Source organism: Chelonoidis abingdonii, chromosome 3 (genome assembly GCF_003597395.2).
Source record: "Chelonoidis abingdonii isolate Lonesome George chromosome 3, CheloAbing_2.0, whole genome shotgun sequence".
Classification (NCBI taxonomy): domain Eukaryota; kingdom Metazoa; phylum Chordata; order Testudines; family Testudinidae; genus Chelonoidis; species Chelonoidis abingdonii.
The window spans coordinates 153,654,974-153,678,061 of NC_133771.1; the positions used below are offsets into that span (position 1 = coordinate 153,654,974).

Genomic DNA, 23,088 nt, shown 5'->3' on the forward strand with positions numbered 1-23,088 from the left:
CACCAAGATCTTCTGCGGCGCGTTGCCCAAAATATCAGCCTTCCCGTAGAGGAAGTCCCTGAGGTGGAGGACCCAGTGGTTAGCATCCTATCAGCGGAAACGCCTACCAGAGTGGCCCTCCCCTTTATCAGGTCGATCCAAGCCAGAGCAGACACCATCTGGCAGTCCCCTGCTTCCATTCCACCAACAGCCAGGGGTGTAGAAAGAAGATACATGGTGCCCTCTAAAGGGTACGAATACCTTTACGTGCACCCCGCCCCTTGCTCGTTGGTGGTACAATCGGTCAACGAAAGGGAGCGCCATGGCCAGCAAGCCCCCACGCCGAAATCTAGGGTGGCCAAGCACATGGACTTGTTGGGCCGAAAAATCTACTGTGCCGGAGGGCTTCAGCTCCGCGTGGCAAACCAGCAAGCCCTCTTAAGCCGATACTCGTATAACACTTGGGAGGCGGTCGGCAAGTTTACTGAGTTGGTCCCTCAGGATTCCCGTCAGGAGTTCACAGCCCTACTAGAGGAGGGGAAAAGGGTTGCAAGAACCTCATTGCAAGCTTCACTAGATTCCGCAGATTCGGCGGCTAGAACTGTTGCCTCTGGCATAGCCATGCGGCGCATATCCTGGTTGCAGGTGTCCTGCCTACCGCCAGAACTGCAATATACCATACAGGACTTGTCATTTGATGGACAAGGTCTTTTCTTGCAAAAGACGGATCCCAGACTGCAGAGTCTGAAGGACAACCGGGTTATCATGCATTCACTCGGAATGCATACCCCTCAGACTCAGAGATGGTCATTCTGTTCCCAACCCCAGCGCCCTTACCCTCCACCTCGGCCGAGACAGGATTTTGCCTGTAGCAGAGGTCGTACCACCCGCATGCGGCAGTTGGGACCTCCAGCGGGCAACAATTCCAGTCCCGCAAAACCATCATCAGGACCTAAAACAAATTTTTGAAGGTGCACCCGAGAGCAGCGTACCAATTCCCCCTTCGGATCCATTCCAGTTTTCCAACCGCCTTTCCTCGTTCCTTCCGGCGTGGTCCCACTTGACTTCGGATCGTTGGGTCCTTCGTACGGTGGAACTTGGATACCATCTTCAGTTTATTTCTCCGCCTCCCTCCCACCCTACCTCCTCCCTGTCCCTCTTCAGGGACCCCTCTCACGAGCAACTCCTCATGCAGGAGGTTCACAAGCTCCTATCAATCGAGGCTATAGAGGAGGTACCAGAGGAGTTAAAGGGCAAGGGGTGTTATTCCCGATATTTCCTGATCCCCAAGGCAAAAGGGGGCCTCCGGCCCATCCTCGACCTACGTGGACTGAAAAAGTTCATCAAGAAGTTCAAGTTCTGCATGGTGTCCCTGGGGACCATCATCCCCTCCCTGGATCCCGGCGATTGGTACGCCGCTCTTGACTTGAAGGACGCATATTTCCATATTGCGATTTACCCCCCGCACAGGAGGTATCTGCGGTTTGTGGTGAATCGGGTTCACTACCAGTTTACCGTCCTTCCCTTTGGTCTTTCGTCGGCCCCTCGGGTCTTCACGAAATGTATGGCGGTCGTCGCCCCTTCACTACGCTGTCGTCGAATACATGTTTTTCCTTACCTCGACGACTGGCTTATCAGAGGGACCTCCGAGGGTCAAGTCAAGTCATCAGCCATGTCGACACCATCAGGGAGCTATTTACACGTCTAGGCCTGATTATCAATCTGGACAAGTCCACCCTGGTGCCCACACAAAAAATAGAATTTATCGAGGCAGTGCTGGACTCCAACCTTGCAACAGCCAGTTTGCCCCCTGCACCGATTTCAGGCCATAGTCTGCCTTGTCCAAAGTCTTCAGAGGTTTCTAACTACCTCGGCCCGTACTTGCCTCGCTCTCTTGGGGCACATGGCTGCATGTGTTTTCGTGACAAAACATGCCAGACTGCAAATGCGCCCGCTTCAAACCTGGCTCACTTCTGTCTATCGGCCGAACAGGGACGCCTTAGACATTATTCTGACGGTCACGCCGAAAGTTCTGAGCTCCCTCAACTGGTGGAAGAGATCGTCCCAAGTGTGTGCGGGCCTACCCTTTCATCCTCCCCAGCCCTCCGCATCCCTAACAACGGACGCGTCCACACTGGGCTGGGGCGCCCACCTAGGACACCTACACACCCAAGGCCTTTGGTCACCCCGGGAGCTGACACTTCATATCAATGTCCGAGAGCTCAGAGCGGTTCGCCTGGCGTGCCAAGTGTTCCTCAACCATCTACACGGCCATTGTGTTGCAGTATTCACGGACAACACAACGGCGATGTACTACATCAACAAGCAGGGGGGAACAAGGTCGTCTCCCTTGTGCCAGGAAGCGACCCGACTGTGGGACTTCAGAAAGGTGGCCTCCTTTCTTCCGGGGGTACGAAACACGCTCGCAGATCACCTGAGCAGGTCCTTCCTCTCACACGAATGGTCCGTCCGCCCGGACGTTCTCCATTTGATCTTCCGGAGGTGGGGCTTTCCCCACATCGACCTGTTTGCGTCCAAAACAAACAGGAAATGCCAGGTGTTCTGCTCCCTACAGCGTTGCTCCCCGGGCTCCCTATCGGACGCGTTCATGATTCCGTGGACGGGCCACCTCTGTTATGCTTTTCCACCGTTTCCCCTCATCCACCGCGTCCTGCTCAAGATCCGCAGGGACAAAGCCCGCTTATCCTGATAGCGCCAGCCTGGCCGAGGCAGCACTGGTACTCCATGCTGCTTGACCTGTCCCTATCGGACCCAATCCCTCTGCCACTATGCCCGGACTTGATCACGCAGGACTTCGGCAGGCTTCACCACCCGGACCTACAGTCCCTCCACCTGACAGCATGGCTCCTGTCTGGTTAAGCCAGTCGGAGTTGAGCTGTTCCGCCGCAGTACAACAGGTGTTGCTAGGAAGCAGAAAGCCCTGCCACACACTCGACACACCTCGCAAAATGGAAGCTTTCTGCCACTGGCCGTGGCCCAACACGGCCACTCTCGTGTTCGGTATCAATCCCCACTATCTGGACTATCTATGTCTCTCAAGGAACAGGGTTGGCAATCTCCACTCTGCGAGTCTACCTCACGTCATATCCACCTTCCATCCGGGGAAGCTGGCAGTACATTTTTCCCACCCTATGTCTTCCAGGTTCCTCAAGGGCTTGGAACGGTTATACCTCTCAGGTCAAGCCCCCTACCCTACTAGGACCTGAACTTGTTTTAAACAGGCTCATGGGGCCCCTTTGAGCCTTGGCCACATGCTCGCTACTGTACCTGTCTGGAAACAGCTTTCCTAGTCGCTGTTACCTCGGCTAGACGAGTCTCAGAAACTTCGTGCACTGACTGTGGATCCTCCATATATGTTTCCATAAGGACAAGGTACAGCTGCGACCTCACCCGGCATTCCTTCAACAAGGTGGTCTCCGCCTTTCATGTGAACCAAGACATTTTTCTGCCAGTCTTCTTTCCAAAGCCGAACTCATGTCACGACGGGAACAAACAGGCTCCATACTGGATGTCTGGAGGGCTCTCGCGTTCTACTTCGAGGAGGACCAAGCCTTCCGACAATCACCGAACTCTTTGTAGCGGTAGCAGAATGTATGAAAGGCAGGCAATCCTCCTCCAGTGCATTGCGTCATGGTCACGTCATTATTCGATCTTGCTATGACTTGGCTCACAGTCCAGCCGGCCATCTCAACGCCCACTCTACGCGGGCTCAGGCTCTCATCTGCTGCTTTCTTGGCCCATGTTCCCTATACAGGAATCTGCCGTGCGGCTACCTGGTCTTCTGTCCACACCTTTGCAACCCATTACGCCTTGGTCTAACAATCCAGAGACGATGCTGCTTCGGCTCAACGGTCTTACATTCTGCAACGTCTCGCTCCGACCCCACCACCTAGGTAAGGCTTGGGAATCACCGTAACTGGAATGGATATGAGCAAGCACTCGAACAAGAAAAGACGGTTACTCACCTTTGTAACTGTTTTCTTCCGAGCTGTGTTGCTCATATCCATTCCACACCCGCCTCTTCCCACTGTCGGAGTAGCCGCGCAAGAAGGAACTGAGAGCGGACGGGCCTGGCAGGTATATATATCAGGCGCCACCATAGCAGCACCGCTCTAGGGGGCAACCTGCCAGCCCACGTCAGTGTTTGCTAGAGTAAAAGTTTCTCCGACGAACTCCGACGAACGTGCACGCGGCGCGCACACACCTAACTGGAATGGATATGAGCAACACATCTCAAAGAACAACAGTTACAAAGGTGAGTAACCGTCTTATTCAGTATCTGCCTGCAGATGACCCACAAAGAAGAGCTGTGCCTCTCTTTTAAATGCATTTTAAAAATATTTTAAAATACTAAATTATTTTTAAATGGTTGGGCTCAGTGGTTTACTCCATTACATGGGGGCAGCTCCTATTGACTTTTCTGGAGGTTGAATCTTCCTAACGGAGGGCAGAAATTAGGCTCAGTATGTCAATAGGAACAAATGGGCCATCAGCATGGTACAGTAAAGTATAAAATTAAATGTAAACTATCAGGCAACTACTTTGATTTCACCAAAAATAACAATTTGATTGACCAGTTGTTGTGGCAAAAAGATTTCTGATATACAGTGAAACCTGGGAAGCAAGATATAGCATACTGGCTTTGTATATAATGTGTGTTTCTCCTTGCTGACATTGCCTCCACAGTTACCTTCTAGGAATCACATTGCTGCCAAATTGATGGTGGTTAGGAGCCTGTATATGTCACTGAAGCCTTAACTTTATAAAAAAAGCTTGCCCCCATAACAGTTCTCACTTCCTCTCTCTCTCTGCCAGATATTGTTGTCTAGGAAACTTTCTTTCCTTCTGTGTTGTTTTGGGTTTTTGTAATAGAAAAGAAAAAGTAGTGTGACTGCTGTGTGTGAAAAAATATCAAATGAGGACTTATCCTTAAATGAACTTCCATAATGATCTCTAAGAGCTGCAAATGAAGATTTAGACGTCATTTCATGTTTTTAAAAACCCTCTTTGCTAAACTCCATCAGGCTGGCTCTCAAAAGCTTTTCTCTTCTAATCAAGAAATAGCCAGTGCAGGTTCTCACAAACAATATAGTTACCACATACTACTTGAACAGACAGGGAAGACTTCAGTTTGGATTGCCTCTCTGCTGGCAGGAGTGAGAGACTTTCTGGCAGACCATCTCGTTCAGAAAGAAGCTGACCAACTCAAATAGTCATTTAAACCATCAGAGGTTAATCATATTTTCATAGGTCAGCCAGACTGGGACTAGTTTTGTACAAGTTAGAACAGGAATTGGCTGAGGGACTGCTCAAGAGCACTTCGGAGCCCAGATATCTTTATTTTGTACTGGACAAATTCTTCTATGTGCCTTTCTTCCATGTCCTCTTATCAGAGGTGACTCTAGGCATTTTGCCGCCCCAAGCACGGCAGGCAGGCTGCCTTCGGCAGCTTGCCTGCAGGAGGTCCGCGAAGCCGCAGGACCAGTGGACCCTCCACAGGCAAGCCCCCAAAGGCAGCCTGCCTGCTGCCCTCGCGGCAACCGGCAGAGCGCCCCCAGTGGCTTGCCGCCCCAAGCATGCGCTTGGCATGCTGGGGCCTGGAGCTGCCCCTGCCTCTTATCTATTACTGTTGCTTTCTCTACACAAGAAGCCCTGAGTTCATTTATCAGTCGTGAAGGATGACACGTTTCATTCCATTGAAAACTAATTCTTTCCAATTGAACATGTTAAGTTAATACAGTTTACTTATGTGAATTTTAATAAGTACTGAAGGAATGGGTAGGATATTTGTCTTCATTTGAAACCATAAGCCATGTTTTGATCCCAAATGGGATTGGTTTTTTGGCACTACACTTCTACCCCAATATAACGCTACCCGATATAACATGAATTTGGCTATAACATAGTAAATCAGTGCTCGGGGGGACTGCGGGGGGCGCTGCGCATTCCGGCGGATCAAAGCAAGTTCGATATAACATGGTTTCACCTGAAACACAGTAAGATTTTTTGGCTCCCAAGCACAGCATTATATCGGGGTAAAGGTGTATTATTTTTTCTTGTGGAGCAAACAATGTGAAAATAAAAGCCTTGTTTTTATCATGTAAGAACAATTATAGATAGAAATTCAAACCGTGGGAGCCATTCACCACTTCAGGAACATTTACCAGGGAAAACTTAGAGCTTAGTGAATGAATGAATCATTTGACATGTCTTCAGTCTATGACACTTAAAAGTGATATCATTGGCTCAGGAGAGAGCTTTCACACTTCCGGGCAAGACGATCATAGTTGTTCCTTTGTCAAATACCTTATATGCTGTGTTGGCCAGATTTACTATGGTAGCAATATGCATATTTCTATTGTTGGGGTGCCCTCAAGATTTGTAACATATGTTAAGGAGGATCTGAGGGTGAGGGAAGCATTATCATCAGAACATTTTCATGATAAAATTGGTAGAACATAGAATGATCATCTTTCTATCTGAGATTATAGATGACAGACATAAGAGAAAATATTGGGCCGTCTGAACAGAGTGGCAGCCATTTGTTCAACAGTTTTAAAAATGGTTATAAAGTTAACTCATATCTTAAAAAATAACCTGTAATCTTTGTGTCCTGTCTTTTCTTGGAATATTTTGGCTGCTTCAATTTGTCATGGTTAGATTTAAACCTGCCCTGTCTCAACACCATCCAATATAAAAACATCTGATGAAGACAGGAAACTTATATCACAGTTAATGCATGTAAATGAGAAAGGTAGAAACAGTGATTTGGTCAGCTGTAGAGCAGTGATGAAAATCATTCATTGGAACCCTCCTGTTTCTGAAAATGATTAATGGGGATTCTGCTATTTTCCTGATGTAAGTCCAAATGATTCCCATAGATCCCCTCCAAGTAAAATCATGATTTTATGCCAGCTGAGATTGAGCCTCTGGAGTTGGGGAAAAAGTGGGTAGCATCTATTCAAGTGTTGCTGTTTGGCAGTAAACTTGATAACTGAACAGTAGACAAGTGTGCAATTGACAATATATTTACAAAAACAAGTTTCATTATCCCAATCAAAACTGTTGGTGCAGTTCCATAATTCACTATAATGCTAGTCAGACTCTTTTGGTCTTTCTGCCTAAAAATCCAGTCCTGCAAACACTTGCTCATGTGAGTAGCCCTTACTCACAGGCATATGTGCATTGACTGTAATATTACAAAAGTGACTAATAACTACTTTCATGAGAATGAGTTTGCAGGATTTGTCTCTTTGACATGCAAGAAAGATAAGACAGGTAAGATATATGAAAATAAGAGAAAATCCACTAAAAATTGATGAAGTAATTTGCTGTCTGTGGTCTTGCACAAGAAAGTATTAAGGCAGCAACAGTACAGCTGGAATCAGACAGTAACATTATCTTCCAAATAAAAGTCTTCACAGTAACCACAGAAACATTCTATATTCATTCTGGGACTCTGCAGTATGTATATATATTGTATTAGGCCAACGAACTGACAGTTTGATGAAATAAAAATAATTGTCTTTGTAAGATTCCTGTGTTACAGAACAGTTCATATTGACCTTTGATCTTGTAAGGCTATTTACAGTGATATTAGCTTTTCCAGGCCTGTATCACCTAATCTTTTCATCTGTCACTCAATCAATAAAAGAAATTTATAGTAATTCACAAAACTTCTATTTGAGGGTTCTAGGGCGCCTATCAGTTCAGACAGCAGCATTCTGAATGGAAAAGGTGCATTCTGAATCAAGAGAAGTCTAGTCTATCTCTGTTTGGATAGTTTTGTAAAAAAAACATAGAAATTCTGCCTCCTTGGTCACTTAGCACTTACTTGTTCTTACTATAAGATCCAACTTCCAAACGTTAATGCCTAAGTTTAAGCACCTAGGCATCTTAATCAGCACTTAATGTAGGTGCCTAAAGTGGGTATTTAAGTTCCTAAATATAGATTTAACTAAATTGAAGCTTCCATATTTGAAAATAGGGCACATTGGCCACGATTTTAAAAAACTGGTATCTACAATTGAATTGAGCCTTTATGTCCATACTTGGACACCTAACTAAAATGTCCTGAGTTTAAAAATTGTTGAGTCTCCAGTAGCTCCTATTGAGAATCTTATGGTGTTGGGATAGATTGTGAAATAAGGGATATTGTTGCAGGGAACAGTAAATCTGGTGCGGGGGGGGAGAGAGACCAGCAGAAATTAGATGTTGAGTAAGATGGGGGAGAAAGGGGTGTGTGCATATGCGTGTGTTGGGGATTGTGTTTTGTTTGAGGGGGATTGGTATATTAATGTGATTTTTAAAGCCTGCATTAGAAACCACTGTTCTAGTACCCAGCTGCACTAGTTACGTCTTTTCAGTAGCTGCCTTAGTGTAGCTGGGAGAGTGAAACAGTTTTGCCAGGAGCTTAAGATATGGAGGTGATCAGGCTCACTCAATTCCTGTGCTGGTGGTTTGGAGGAAATACGATGCTGAAAGGAAAATAGGTATGGTGGAGGCTATAATATTGTCATGGACCAACTATTACTGCTTTCTGTTTGGTGATGCATCTGCAGTCTCTAGCAGGGATAGACAGATTACTTTGGAGTGGTTTTGTTCAGTTCTTTCTGGGAGTTCAGAGATTTGGTTTTGGGTGATTGACCACAGCAGAGAGCTGCAAAATTCCATGTTCACATTCCTCCTGTTCAGTGCGTATACGGTCTACTGGGAGGTTTCATAAGGAGGCACGGGCTGCTGAGGAATCCAACTTCATTTCCACCTCATCAACTCTGGCAGGTGCAGCAAAGTGCCTTACCTCATGTCTGAATGAAATTGGGGCTTGAGTGAAGGCTAACTGGCTTGAGGCTTCCTATGAGGAAGACTGGGGAAATGTTTTTAAGTTGTGGGAGACCACCTGGCAGAGTTTATATCAGCTCTGGGCATTAGTTACTCAAGCTCATAACCTTAGGATTTTGCATCGTTCTTGGTCCTCTAGATGTTCAGGTACCTGCTGTTGATAAGATTAAGTTTTATCATCTTTCCTTTGCAAGTAGGGTGCAAGCAACTATTTATTTTATATGCGGATCTAGTGACCATTCTCCATGCCTTTGTCACTTCAGGATTCGACTATTACAATTTGTTCTATATAAGGCTCTCCTTGAGACATTTTCAAAATGTTGCTTGGTGGAGGAGAGTACAGTTACCACTAAGGAAAGGTTCATGCAGAGAGCATATTACATCAGTGCTTCAGGATCTGCACTGGCTGCCAGTTAGTTTCTGTCTGGAATCTGTGATGTTTTGACCTATAAAGCTCTAACTGGTTTGGACCCTGATTACCCTTCTCCCCAAATTTTATCTCTATAGTTGCAGTCAGTCATCAAAGCTGCTCAAGTTAGGTGAGAAAGATGCTGGCAAAGCATTCTCCATGAGAAGTCCTCAGTTCTGGAATCTCTCTTTCCTTGGTCCTACAGAGCCTGGATTTTTTGGCCTTCAAGCATTTTGCAAAGCTTTTGTACTATTGGATATTTGTTTGTTTATGGTAAAGTACTTAACAATTATTAGGTTGTTGTACTGTTGCATAGCTGTTTAGATGGCAGTGGCAATTTATACTGAAAAAATGTTTTTATTATGATTTTAACTATTTGTGCCTGTGGTGAAGATGTAGTTGCTTTTTAAAACTTTGACTCATATATTCATTTACTTTTGGTATGAATCCTGATCTGAAAAAAGAGACCAGAGATTGGGTTGTGTATTTAAAAGAGGAAAAGCGAAATCTGATGTTCCTACACCTCAGATCGTGAGTGAGTGAGTGGTTGGAAACCAGCAGTAAAGTTATCACAGACATAGCTTGACTCTTATTGTAGTTTTACTAGTCTGCCACAAGCAGTAGGAGAAATTATTATTTCAGCAGATCTGAACAGCCTAAGTTCTGAAATAAAAAAACCTGAAAGTTTCTGTGATAAGCAGGTTGGTAACCTGAGTTTCTTCAACTTCAACTGGAGAGTTTATCCATTGTGAGCTTTTCTGAAGCCATTTGCTTTAGAGCTTATCTCTGCAAGAACCTAAATATCCTTCCTTAATTCCTGGAAAAATCATTTGTTGTGACTATTGCCCTTTCCTCTTTCTTGAGCTCTATGAATTAAGAAGAAATAACCTTGTCATGTGTATTTAACCTAAACTCCAATTTATAGAGGATGTCAAACATGTAAGTGAGGATAGCTGTCTAAATGTAGAACAGAAATCTTTTCAGTCTTGGTTCATAGATGATGCAATTTCCTGAGAGAGCACAGCTTAAGCAATTCAGACTAATGTTCGGAATCTGATTGGGACACATATTTGTGTAATAAATATTTTCTTGGCATTGTCCTTCTCTCCAGTGATTTCTTCTATGGTGAAATTGTCGCATTTTAAAATATTTCTAAAGAACTGTCATGATGTTGATACCTTTGGCTCTTTTTTCTGTGATGCTGACAGTTATAAGGTGCTGGGCAGAAAATAAAGCTTTCTTTATGGTGGGAGGGAGGATTTGGCCATTGTTCATTTGTAATCATGGTCATGTCAGGAAGAACTGTTTATAATATTCTCTGTTAAATATATGAAACAATAGCATAAACTAGTTGACACGAGATTTGGGATCCAGTTTTTAGAAGCTCAAGCACATACTTGAGCACCTCTTTTGCATATACGCTGCCCATGGTTGCATGTATTGTCACCACAATTTTACAGGCAAATTACATTACTCAGGGTTATCTGAACCTAAAACTATGATAATTAATCACAGTTTTTTAGGAGGTGTCAGGAAATAAATCAGTGGGGGACACAGCATCTCCCTCTCATAAATGATTGGTACACACAAGAGTGCTTCCACTTAAAAACGCTTTCTTTTATTGAGTACAAAGCACACATCTAAACTAGCAATAGTCTAGAGTGTCCCAAAATATAGTTATCCAAAGTCTGAGGTGGTGCCGAGCGATAGCAGCAGGTTTCCCGTGGCCAGCCTTCCTCCTAGCTTCTAGGGAGATTGATGTTAGTGTCTTCTTGCTCATAGAAAATCGAAACTTTTCCAAAGTACATGTTTTAACTATTTTTTTAAATAAGTAACTTAAAACAAAGAATAATTCAAAGTAACTTCTTATAGGCTAACAATTTCCCTAGCAACAGCACAGAGTTCATAATTTCTACTTATTAGTAAAGCAACTCCAGCAAGAAACTTATAAACACAGGCACCCAGACCAACATCAGCTCTACTTGTTAGTAACACTGCAATTGTGCAGATGTTTTTGTCTGCCTAAGCAAGGCCAAATTCTTCCTTGCCACGAGGTATCCTCACTTCCAGTTTATGGTGGCTAAGTGCACAAGATGGCTACAGGCTATGTCAAGTCCAGTTCTCTTGTAACAATCAGATGTACATTTATTTGACTAACACTTCTGAAAATCCAGGTACATGATGTCCAGTCATTGGGCTTATATCAGACTTGTGTTTTATCTTCCTTTTCTGTCACCTAGTAGTCATGGTTGACTTCTGCACAGGTTTGCATGTGCATCTTCCTATTTTCCCCCTAAAACACACTTATTTTTCGTGCACAATTTAGGCAGCTACTTTTGAAAATAAGTCCCTTTAAATTTTTGGAAGCTCACATCAACTTCCTTATGCATTAGTCATCTTAAGTTACAAAATGCACTGCCCATATATTTTTTTGAAAGTACTTCTTAAGAAGAACTTAGAAACATGGAGTAATATGCACATCATAAAAAGGAAAATCCTGTTCTTGAGCCATGGATATAATAGCCCTGATTAGAGCCAAGAGATAGACTAGGAGAGAAAATATAAACAAACAGTAAATGCTATTAACATAGATTATGAAACATGAAAAATAGCTATGCGTTTTTTATTTCTTTATAGGAACACAATTGCTTTGAAATTGTCCATTAATTTCTGCATTATGGATAAAATATTACTGTCATGGTTCAAGGGTACTTGCATCTCTGTCCCCTCTTCTGATCTCACTGAGTGCACAACTTCCAGGTCGTAGGCCATGAGCCTTCACCTCTCTGGGGAGGAATCTCATGATTCTCCCACTCTTAGAGCAAGGTTCTAGGCTACAGAACCCTGTAATAATCAGACTTACTCTACAATAGGTCCTACTAGATTCTGTACCTGTGGTTCTTCCCTCTGGGAGCTTGTGACCAGTGGTGAATACAGTGACCCAAAAAAGCCTTCTTAAAACAAAGTATTTGTTTAATCTTAACAAAACACAGAATAGCAAGGGGAAAGGTTTAAAACAACAGAACAAATACATGTGTAGTTATGTTTCCATCTTCCATATAGGATGACCAGATGTCCTGATTTTTGGGTCTTTTTCTTTTATAGGCTCCTATTACCCCCCATCTCCATCCTGATTTTTCACATTTGCTGTCTGGTCATCCTACTTCCATTTAGGGGGACCTGTTAGTCTATCTTCTGTCTTTTCAGACACCCCAGCCGCTGGGGCCTAGTTCACTTTAGTTCAACTTTAGTCCTGTCCCTCTCCCATTCAGAGTGTCTCTCCTTTAATCCCTCTCAAGTTTTTGATCTGCCCTCCCTTCATGGGGTGGGAGGGGTGATTCAGTTCTGCCAAAGACAATCAGGCAAGCCCACCACAGGGAGGGAGGTAGCATATCATAGTTAATACTCCTGGATGTTTACTGAAGAGCTATTATCTGGGCTGTTGTCCTTTCTGGGTAAATTTCCTGACCACCTGGCTACTGAATTAACCTAATACAGGCATACAATAAAAATCTTCAAAGTACTCAGACAAACATTTGGCATATATAGTATTCATAATAGGACTGTCAAACTATTAAAAACTTAATAGCGATTAATCATGAGATTAAAAAAAGTTTTGATTAATCACAGTTTTAATCCCACTGTTAATAATAGAATACAATTTATTTAAGTATTTGTGCATGTTTTTCTACATTTTCAAACATATTGATATCAATTACAACACAGAACACAGTGTATAGTGCTCATTTTATATTATTATTTTGATTACAAATATATGCACTGTAAAAATGATGAAACAAAAGAAATAGTATTTTTCAATTCACCTCATACAAGTACTGTAGTGCAGTGTCTTTATTATCTAGCAGTGTGATTAAAACTAATTAATCATGACTAATTTTTTTAATCTAATTAATTTGTTTTGCATTAACTGCTTCAGTTAATTGTGATTAACAGCCCTAATTCATAAATTAATACAGGCAACTCCAAATCTGTCACAACTATGCACCCGACAAGTGCAAATTGAAATTTCCTAAGTGACTTTGTTAGAATATATTAGGTCACACTTTACATGAAAGATACATTTATAAATAGTTTATAAAGTATTAATAAAAGATGAATACACCTGCACCCCGGTATAACGTGACCCGATATAAGGCGGGTTCGCATACAAGGCAGTAAAGCTCTGACATGCACTCTGAGCAGCGTATTAAGGGTGCCAAGCCGGGGCCGAGGGGTTCGATAAGGGGCAGAGGGTCTCAGTTGCAGTCAGGGGCTGCCCTCCCTGGGTCTGGGGGGCAGGAGCTGTGAAAGGGCACTTTTGGGGGCCCTTGCTCCAGCCCCACCCCCACCCACACCCGCGTCGCTCAGGGAAGGGGTCTTGGGGGAAGAGATCCCCCCACACACACTCATCAGCAGCGACAGAAGCGGAGCAGCCCGGCCCCAGCCCGCTCCACTCCGCCAGCGCCCAGCCGCAGTGCTCTGCTTCCCACCGCAGGTGAGTATGGGGGGCGTCCTTTCCCCAACCCCTCTGCACTCACCTGCGGCGGGAAGTGGAGCAAGGCGGCCCCAGCCGTGTCACTGGGGGTCGGCTGGGGAAAGGTCCTGCACTAACCTGCCCGGCAGGAAGTAGAGCACCACAGCTGGGAGCTGGCAGAGTGGAGCTGGCTGGGCCTGGGCTGCTTTGCGTCCCGCCGCCGGTGAGTGCGTGGAGGTTGGGGAAAGGATGCCCTCCAAGCTCACCTGGTGCCGGGACAAGGAAAGCAGAGCAGGCCGGAGCCATGTCACTCTGCTTCCTGCCATAGGTGAGTGCTGGGGGGGGGGGCATCCTTTCCCCAACTTTCCTGCACTCACCGGCAGCGGGAAGCAGAGCACCGCAGCTGGGAGATGGTGGAGTGGAGTGGGCTGGGGCCGGGCTGCTCCGCTTCCTGCCGCAGCCGGTGAATGCTTGTCAAGGGGCAGGGGGGTGGGGGTGGTTAGAGGTTGGAGCAGTCAGGGGACAGGGGGGTTGGGTAGAGGGTAGGGTCCTGGGGTGATTAGGCTTGGGAGTCTCTGGAGGGAGTGGTCAGGGAACAAGGAACAGGGAGGCCAAAGCAAGTTTGATAGTGAGATCTCACCTATAACACAGTGAGATTTTTTGTCTCCCAAGGACTGTGTTATATTGGGGTAGAGGTGTAGATGTTTTAATAAATGATTAATCAGTTGTTATAGAGTCCAACAAGCCAACAGGTTCTGTATAACCATGGCTTATTACCATCTATAACACCTCCTACTAATGTGCTTTTAACTATTTATAAAACACATCCTACTCATGTCTGTAACATGCTTACAACATTTATTAACCATTAATTTGTTTGTAACTGTTGTACAAGAGCTAGCAATGAAGACATTCAAAACTTAGTTGTGTCAAGGAAGGCTCAGTGCGACAGAGAAAAAGTTCCCAATTTCCAATAGATTAGATAATAAACTATGTGCAATTTGTATTGACAGCTGTGCAATATAAAATACTGTCTGAGACTTCAAATTATCCAGGTCATCTGTATTAAAAATAGGCTAGCAACTAGTTCCACCTCTGTGTTACATATTGCTGTAAATACAATTTTTACATGACTATAAAATATGACAGAGGGGTCTAAAAATATAAACAAAACTGAAGTGTAACATTTTACAGACAGGTATATTGATACCGCTAACGCTGATTACATGGAGTTGCATGAGCCAATGCATTGCAATGAAGATATCTGCTAAGAAAAATAGAGTACAGTAACTCAATTACTTAGACTTACTGTTATATTTGCACTAAAATGGGTAGAATCATGCAGCAAGGCCTCAACTCAAGGGAGGTCTCCAAAGAAAGTATTTTGTATCAGTTGTTGCATTATGTACATAATTAAAATCAAAGATAAGTACATTTTCAACACTAGTGCACAGTATGTTAAATAATAATAATGGGCGCCACACATTTAGGAGGGTTGCATGTTTACTCTTTAGCAAATTCTACTGGAATATTTATTCTCACAGGCCCAAATACCATGATGTTACATTACAGTTGCAGACTCTCCTACAAATGCCTTAAACATGGAGAGTTGAGATTTCCTGGCATTGTATACTAATGTATTTTGCAATGGTAGAAACAGCAGGAACTTCAGACCATCTGGCTACTGGTGGGTGGTTTCTACTTTTTTTTCAATTAGAATATTTTTAAAATGTATTGTATATAGTGCAATTAGAACCTGTCCCAATTATGAAATAGATGTACGAATATTCACAACATGGGTCAAGAAAATTCCCAGTGCTAGGGTTACATTGTATATAATGGGCATGATTTCCAAAAGGGCTGAGCATCAGTCTAACTCTGCTCTCATTAAAGTCAGTGGAAGTTAACAATGTTAAAAACCCCACCCCAAGAGAGAGAGTTCTTAAACTGGCAAGTGATCCCACTTGCATGAGTTTTGTAACATTCTAACTCTGCTGATTTCAGGGGAGTTATTCTTGGTTTAGATCAGTGTGAGATCATAGTCTTTTAATTTGGAAAAAAAAAATAATCACTCATTACAGTTGCCTAGTTCTGAAATATGTAGTATTTAACATTCATTGGTTTTAGATTTAAAACAAATGTATACAGAAAATTCTGCAAAAAGAAAATTACCTCAACTCTTGAAATCTCTAAACATTTCAAGAATTATTACGCATGGGATAATACCAATGTTCCTGTTCATTTTTAACCAAAAATTATGACAGCTATTTGTACTTTGGGTAGTGTTCAGTTGCATTCCTTCCAGTTTTTCTTAGTATTGGATATTCTTTCTGTTTAAAATGTTTTCCTCATATGTTTAATATTCATGGTAAACGCATTCTATGCGAAGATTTGTAAGGCATGTTGGACACTCTTGCTATGAGGCAAGATTATACATAAACATTTTAACATGACATCCAGAAAAGTGCACTAAGTCCCTTTCCTGATAGATACATCTTTCTTTGTTGTTACCTCTTTTTCTGTTTCATTTTAAATATATTATTTTGGTGCTTCAGAAAGTGAAGGCATGATAGCATTGGCTAAATCAAGGCAAAATATGCAAACAGTTAAAAAGCAATCTTCCTCATACAGATCTCAGTTCTGACAATCCTAGTGGTTAATCTAACGCTCTACCTCTTCTAAACAAACACTGCCTTAAATCGTTTATGGACAAAATTTTTGGTTTATTTTTGTGGTCTTAACTTTCTATCTACTTACATACCACAACGACCCAATGGAGTTCTATGATTTACATCAGCTGAGGATGTGGCCCTGAGACTTTGCTTCTTGTCCTGAGTTAGGTGCACTGTGGGGATCAGCCCACGGAAAGAACTGTGACTCCAAGTCACACTCCCTTGCTGGTTCCCACTCTTGATCCACGGAGAAGTATTCTGCTGCTGGCCCATATCTGCAGCACATTACTTTTCCCTCCTTCATGACTAAACTGTTTTGCCCAGAGGCCAGAGTCAAAGCTCTGCCTAATTCCCAATCCTCTCCACCCTCTCATCTGTGCATGAGGGAAGTGGCAGGCCCACAGAGCCTGCTCCCCTTTACGCTCCCTGCTTCCTCCATGCATAGGCTGATGATGCAGGGAGGTAGTTTGCAAGGTCACTAGCACTGAGTGGTGGTTTCTTTTGTTCTGGTCAGAATTATGAATGTTTTAGGGTAGATAGTAAATTCCCTTTGTCAAGGGTGATGTTGATAATCTCTGTTCAGAGGGGTCTCAGGTTCTGTCTACTCTTGTATCATCCAGAAAAGATCTATGTATCTAAGTGCTTAGATACGATGATAGGCTGTATACAAAACCCTAAGGCAGATAGGAATGCCAGAGAATCATTGTGAGAGGTTAGTAGCTCCAGCTGCCATTTAAACTTCCATGACTTTTTTATGAATAGGCTGGATTCTTGGAAGGGAGGGTGTTGTGTATCTAATCCTATGAGCAATGTGGTGTTCTTGATAGCCACATGCACGCAATTTTCTCTGTGAAAAAGATGTCAACTCCACCCAGTGAGTGGTTCTAGCTTCTGCGCTTGAGTGAAGACAGTCTGATTTTATGGAGCCATTTACTATCTGGAATAGTTCTATGTAGTGAGAGCTTGCCGGTTCTATGGCCATCACACCAGTGCCTGAGTTTTTTCTTCATAATTCTCCTGTTATAGGTTATCTGAAAACCAGTTATTCTGTATGGGAAGTGTTGCTTTGATGCTAAAATGTCTGCAGCAGTATTCAGGAAGTGGCTATAGATCTATATGATAATGAGGTTTTTATTCCAAAGCATCTGTCTTGTATATAGTTCATTGCAATATGTAATAATAGTTCAAGTACAGCACTGAGGCTGGTCTAACTTACAGTGTGGGACAGGCAGAAGATGTAATGCAATCCTCCTGGGGTCAGGGGGTCATCAGCAGAGGGATCAAACCTGGGACATCTGAACCGAAACAAAAAACCTTCTACTACCTCAGCTAAAAGATCCAGGTCTGTTTATTAACTTACAGCTAGTGGCAGAATCATAAAACGTGGTCCAGCCACTAGCAGAGGACAAAGAGACACACTCTGTACGCAGTTATGGTAGCATAAAGTTACTTTCCTAGGACCTCTCTGCCTTTTCAGTCCCTTAGCCAAGGAGAGCTTGGGAGGAACTGATATTTGGGCCCTCTGGTTTTAGGACATGGCCCGCATCGTGGGACAGTGAGAACTGGCTGTGATGGAAGGATGCAAAGTATTCTCTACCTACACTGGCCCAGCTCTGCTGGCCAGTGCAGTGTGTGTGGGACAGATATGGACCCACTCTCTCCTCACCTGCTTTGCCTCGTTTTGGGTGGCTAATTCCAACACCTGTTCTGGCCTGAAGTAGTCTTTGCAGTCAAGGGATACAAAGACTATAATTGCAGCTGGCCCTTGTGCAGTGGGAGTATGGTAAGCTGCTTATGCCTTTTCATCCCCTCCTCCTTTGAAAGGACTGCCGAAATCTGGCCCTTAACTTTTTGTACAGTTGTTAATTCAAATCCATTCCTTCAGTGTAAAACAACTGAAGTCACAAAAGGGATTAATTTGGCCCATTACATTTTAATGACATTCTTCTTGAACGGGAGAGAACAATTTGTAGAAGCTTCAGATTTATGCTGTTTCTAGGAAAGACATTTATTTCCAGCTGACAGGAGTTGCAGGTCATTGGAACTGCTGTAATGTAGCCTTTGTTACAAGTGTGCTTAGTTTTATGTCCTATTTTGCTTTTTCCTCCTCAGAGGATTATGCCCAGCTGTGCAATGTTCCAGGTCCAGGATCTCGACGACCATATGGACAAGATGCTTTGGTTGACTTTGAGGAACACTATACCCCAGAAACTGATCCATTCTTTGTTGAAGACCGTAAGTAAATATCACTGTTATGTAAAATTCTTGAAAGCAGGATTATAACTTGGATTACTTCCCTGTAGTTGGCTTCATTCATCTGTTTGCTTCTGAGTAATGTGGCCTATTTATTTATGTTCTACTTATTCCTATTACATTAACTTTGTCCGGTGTTCAGGTTCCAGCGCCAGAGTTGTATATGAGCCCATTTGGGCCCAAAGTACAATATTATTTTGTTTAATATAGTGAAATAATGTGTGCCAGGTATACTAAATTTATATTTACCAACAGATTTACAGCTAAAGGTCAAAAGACTATTTTTTCTTTGGAGCATGCGACTCAAACTCCTTTGGGGTATATAAATTTTTTTTAAAAAATTCTTCATGCCAGCTTTCCATGATTTTCCAGCAGAACTTATGTGGGGGAGGTGGAGTGTGTGCATGATGTTCTCACTCCAAAAAAATTGCCGAGTTTAGCATGACCACTGAGTATGATTTGCACAGGCTTTAGTTGGAATGCCAATACACACACAAATGAATAGGTCACGGGGAAAGCAAAGATATTGCTACAGAATCTTATAGAAGTAGGGTTCTAAATTTATGCTTGAAAAATGCATGGGTTTTTTTATTGAATAAGAGCCTGATCCATCTTGCTTTGAAGTCAGTGGAAATCTGTTTGATCAGGACCTAGGCCGGGGGTTCTCAAAACTTAATTGCACCACGACACCCTTCTGACAACAAAAATTACTACATGACCCCAGGAGGGGGGACTGAAGTTTAAGCCCACGTGAGTTCTGCTACCCTGGGGGGTGCCAAAGCTGAAGACCAAGGGCTTCAGCCCCAGGCAGGTAGCCTATAACTTGAGCCCTGCTGCCCAGGGCTAAAGCTCTGAGGCCTGGGCTTCGGCCCTGGACCTCACCAAGTCTAAGCCAACACTGCTGACCCCATTAAAATGAGGTTGTGACCCACTTTGGGATCCCGACCCACAGTTTGAGAACCGCTGACCTAGACTATTTGGACTGCCTTGAATTCAGCTTACACCCTTATCCAGGGCTGAATTTGGTCCAACATATTTCTTCAGTCTTATGTTAGAAACAAAATGGTGGTTACAAAAGGAACAGGCAATCCCAACTGCCTTGTACATATAGCATGCAGGTATCACTTCTGTCTTACCCAACATGTCTCCCATTAAAATGAGTTAATAAGTTAAAAGAAATAATGGTAAAAGAAATCAAAATGATAGCTTTGAACAGGGCCAGAGGATTACAGTGAGTAGCAGAAGTTTGAGATGTAGTCCCTGCTACTAATTGCACAAGTACTAACAGGATGAAATTCAATAAGGACTAATGTAAAGCACTAAACTTAGGAAGGAATAATCAATTTCACGAATACAAAATGGGAAATGACTGCCTACAAAGGAGTTCTGCAGAAAAGGATATGGGGGATATAGTGGGTCACAAACTAAATATGAGTCAACAATGTAATAGTGTTGCAAAGAAAACAAACAGCATTCTGGGATGTATTAGCAAGAGTGTTGTAAGCAAGATATGAGATGTAATACTTCCACTCTACTCAGCACTGGTAAGGCCTCAGCTAGAGTATTGTGTCCAGTTCTGGGCACCACACTTCAGGAAAGACCTGAACAAATTGGAGGAAGTCCAGAGGAAAGCAGAATGATTAATCGGAAAATCAGAAATGATTAAAGGTCTTGAAAACATGATCTATGGGGAAGACTGAAAAAGTGGATCTGCTTAGTCTGGAGAAGAGAAGACTGAAGAGACATAACAGTCTTCAAGTACAGCAAAGGTTATAATAAAGAAGAGGGTAGGAGATTGTTCTCCTTATCCACTGAGGACAGGTAAAGAAGAAATGGGCTTAAATTACAGCAAGCAAGATCTATGTTAGACATTAGGAAAAACTTCATCTTTAAGGGTAGTTAAGACCTCGAACAAATTGCCTACAGAGGTTGTGGAATCTCCATCACTGGAAGTTTTGAAGAACAGGTTAGACAAACACCTGTCAGGGATGGTCTCTAGATAATACTTAATCATGCCACAGTGCAGGGGACTGGACTAGATGACCTATCGAGGTCTCTTCCAGTCCTACATTTCGATGATTCTATTAAATGTAGTCTACAGAAACCAGGGTTCATCTCTGTTTAATACCTAACAAACCTAGTAGACTTTATGCAGAGCTGTACAAAGCTAAACAATATTGACTTCTAACACTGATGAAAATTATCAAAGCACAATGAAAACCCCAGAAAAAGATAATCGTGTCCCCAATATGATAGAAGAGAAATAGAGTGGGAGACATGCTTTCTATTCCAATGTCCAAATTATAAAGGGGTGTAAAAAAGTACTTCCTCACATTATAAGCATTGATAAAAGACTTTCCATTAATAAGTAATTAGAGAACTATGTGTAACCCTAGGAGATATCGAAGAGATATCAGAGCTAGGATCTCTCTAGCATTCTGCCACTAAAACAGAAACAATAATGCCAATGAACACAGACTATAATCTAGAACACATCTGTGTAACCCTATCCTGGGCAGATGCTTGAGCAAATGCTGTATATTCCTCAGCAAATACCCAACGTTTTGATCCTTTTGGATATTTTAGCCAGTTGTGTTGTTAATAATAATGATAATTTTAATAATAAATGTTTATTATATGGTAGTACTCAGAGATCCCAAATGGGATTGAGACCCCTTGTGCTGGGTGCAATACAATCCCAGAAAAGAGACAGTTCTTGCCCAGAAAGGCCTACAGTACAGATCTTGATATGCCAATTAAATATTTTTCAATTTTATTACCATTGGATTCTCTTAGAACTGCAAACAAATATTTGTTACTTGTTGCAAGCAAGTTTAAAAATAGACATGTTGCAGTATGGATTATAGTGCAAACAATCTTGTTTAAACCAGTTTCAGCTAATTAAAAATTTCAGCGTGCTATATGTGAGCACAGTGGAGAACAGATGATGTCTTTCATTTGTAAAGAATTTGTTCAAGAGCACCACCTTTTCCCTGCTTGACAGTGTTTTTCATAATTAGTCATCTATATCATGGCCCAGCAAATGGCTGCAATGTAAAGGAGCCCCTCTAAATGGATTTAAAATATAATAGAGGTTGTTCAAAAGTTTCCTGCTTTCTTGTAGTAAAGCAAAATAATCTACTCAATACATTATTATATATCTGTATCTTACTGCAGTTTACTACATTAATAGGAAACTTTGTAATGATCCCTACTATATGTGCAGGTGTGTACTCAACAAAGTAAATATATGTTCAAGTTAATTTCTAAGTCTCTATGGTATGTGGCACCATTTTTGTTATGTTGATCTGTTCCACAAATCAAGCTTATCCCAAACTAAGCGCATTTTGGCCACAAGTGGACATGAACCTGTGAAGTGTCCAGATAACCTTGAAGAGCCAGTGCTGGACACACTAGATTTGTGCAAAGAGAGGGCATATGGATGAGGACAGAGAGGGTACAATTAGAAAGGTAGGGCATGGATAGAGAAAATGTGAGATGAGGGAATGAATGAGAGGAGCCTGGACTAATAAGGGAAAATGTGAAAAGGCAGATGGAAGGGAATAACAGTAAAAGAGAGGAAGAGATTAATAGAACATATAGTTGAGGTGTATTATACATATCAAATATCTGTTAAAAATGATTCCAAATTATGAACAGGTTTTAGATATACCAATGGTCTGTTTGTGGAGTGAATGTGTGAATTAAATGTCAGTAGAAAATCCCCTCTGTGTGTCCCCTGCCATGCACACACCATGACCGCATAAAAAACCAAACCCCAGTGTATTATTTAAACTGGATCAGGAGGGATGATATTAAATGCTGTGGACTTTTTCTCAAATATTCTTTTTGATGTGGTTGGCTGCCATCTACAGTTCTGTTTGATTTATTGCATCTAAGAATGGAAAGATAGTAAGACTGTTGTATAATGTTAACTTGTTGGTACTTAGATGAGCACTTTAATCTTACTGAAATTCAATGAGCATTTAAAATTTCTGAATAAGTTTTGAATAAGTTTTAAAATATATGCATTCTTCCCCTATTATTATTATGTTGTTGTCTAGAGACCCTAAATCAGGGCTCAAGGTTTCGTCATAATAGGCATTGTACGAACTAGGAAAACAAAGACAGTCCCTGTCCCAGAGAGCTCACTACCTAGGATTATGACAAGACACAGTAAAGTAGTTTATAAGTATTTATATCAGTGCCCATCATCCAAGTATCTGAGTGACTCCTAAAGAGTTATTAGCCAAAACTACAACAGGCTAGTAGTCTAATTTCCTCTTACTTCACTCAAGGCAGTTGGGACTAATATTTTTTTGCATGTTTCATCTAGAGCAGGGGTGGGGCAAACTTTTTGGCCTAAAAGTATGGAGATTGTATGGTGGCCATGAATGCTCATGAAATTGGGGGTTGGGGTGGGGGTGAGGGCTCTGGCG

The 23,088-nt window shown here is 42.6% G+C and overlaps 1 protein-coding gene across 6 annotated transcripts in view; it reads left to right on the forward strand.

Annotated features, from left to right (window-relative positions):
* LOC116819065 (latent-transforming growth factor beta-binding protein 1-like) overlaps positions 1–23,088 on the forward strand; it is a 211,884-nt gene that overhangs the window by 180,381 nt on the left and 8,415 nt on the right. For all 6 annotated transcript variants that reach the window (XM_075064232.1, XM_032770469.2, XM_032770468.2 and 3 more), the window contains one exon: positions 18,509–18,631. In XM_075064232.1, the coding sequence (XP_074920333.1) occupies positions 18,509–18,631 (123 nt within the window). The remainder of the gene's footprint in view (positions 1–18,508; positions 18,632–23,088) is intronic.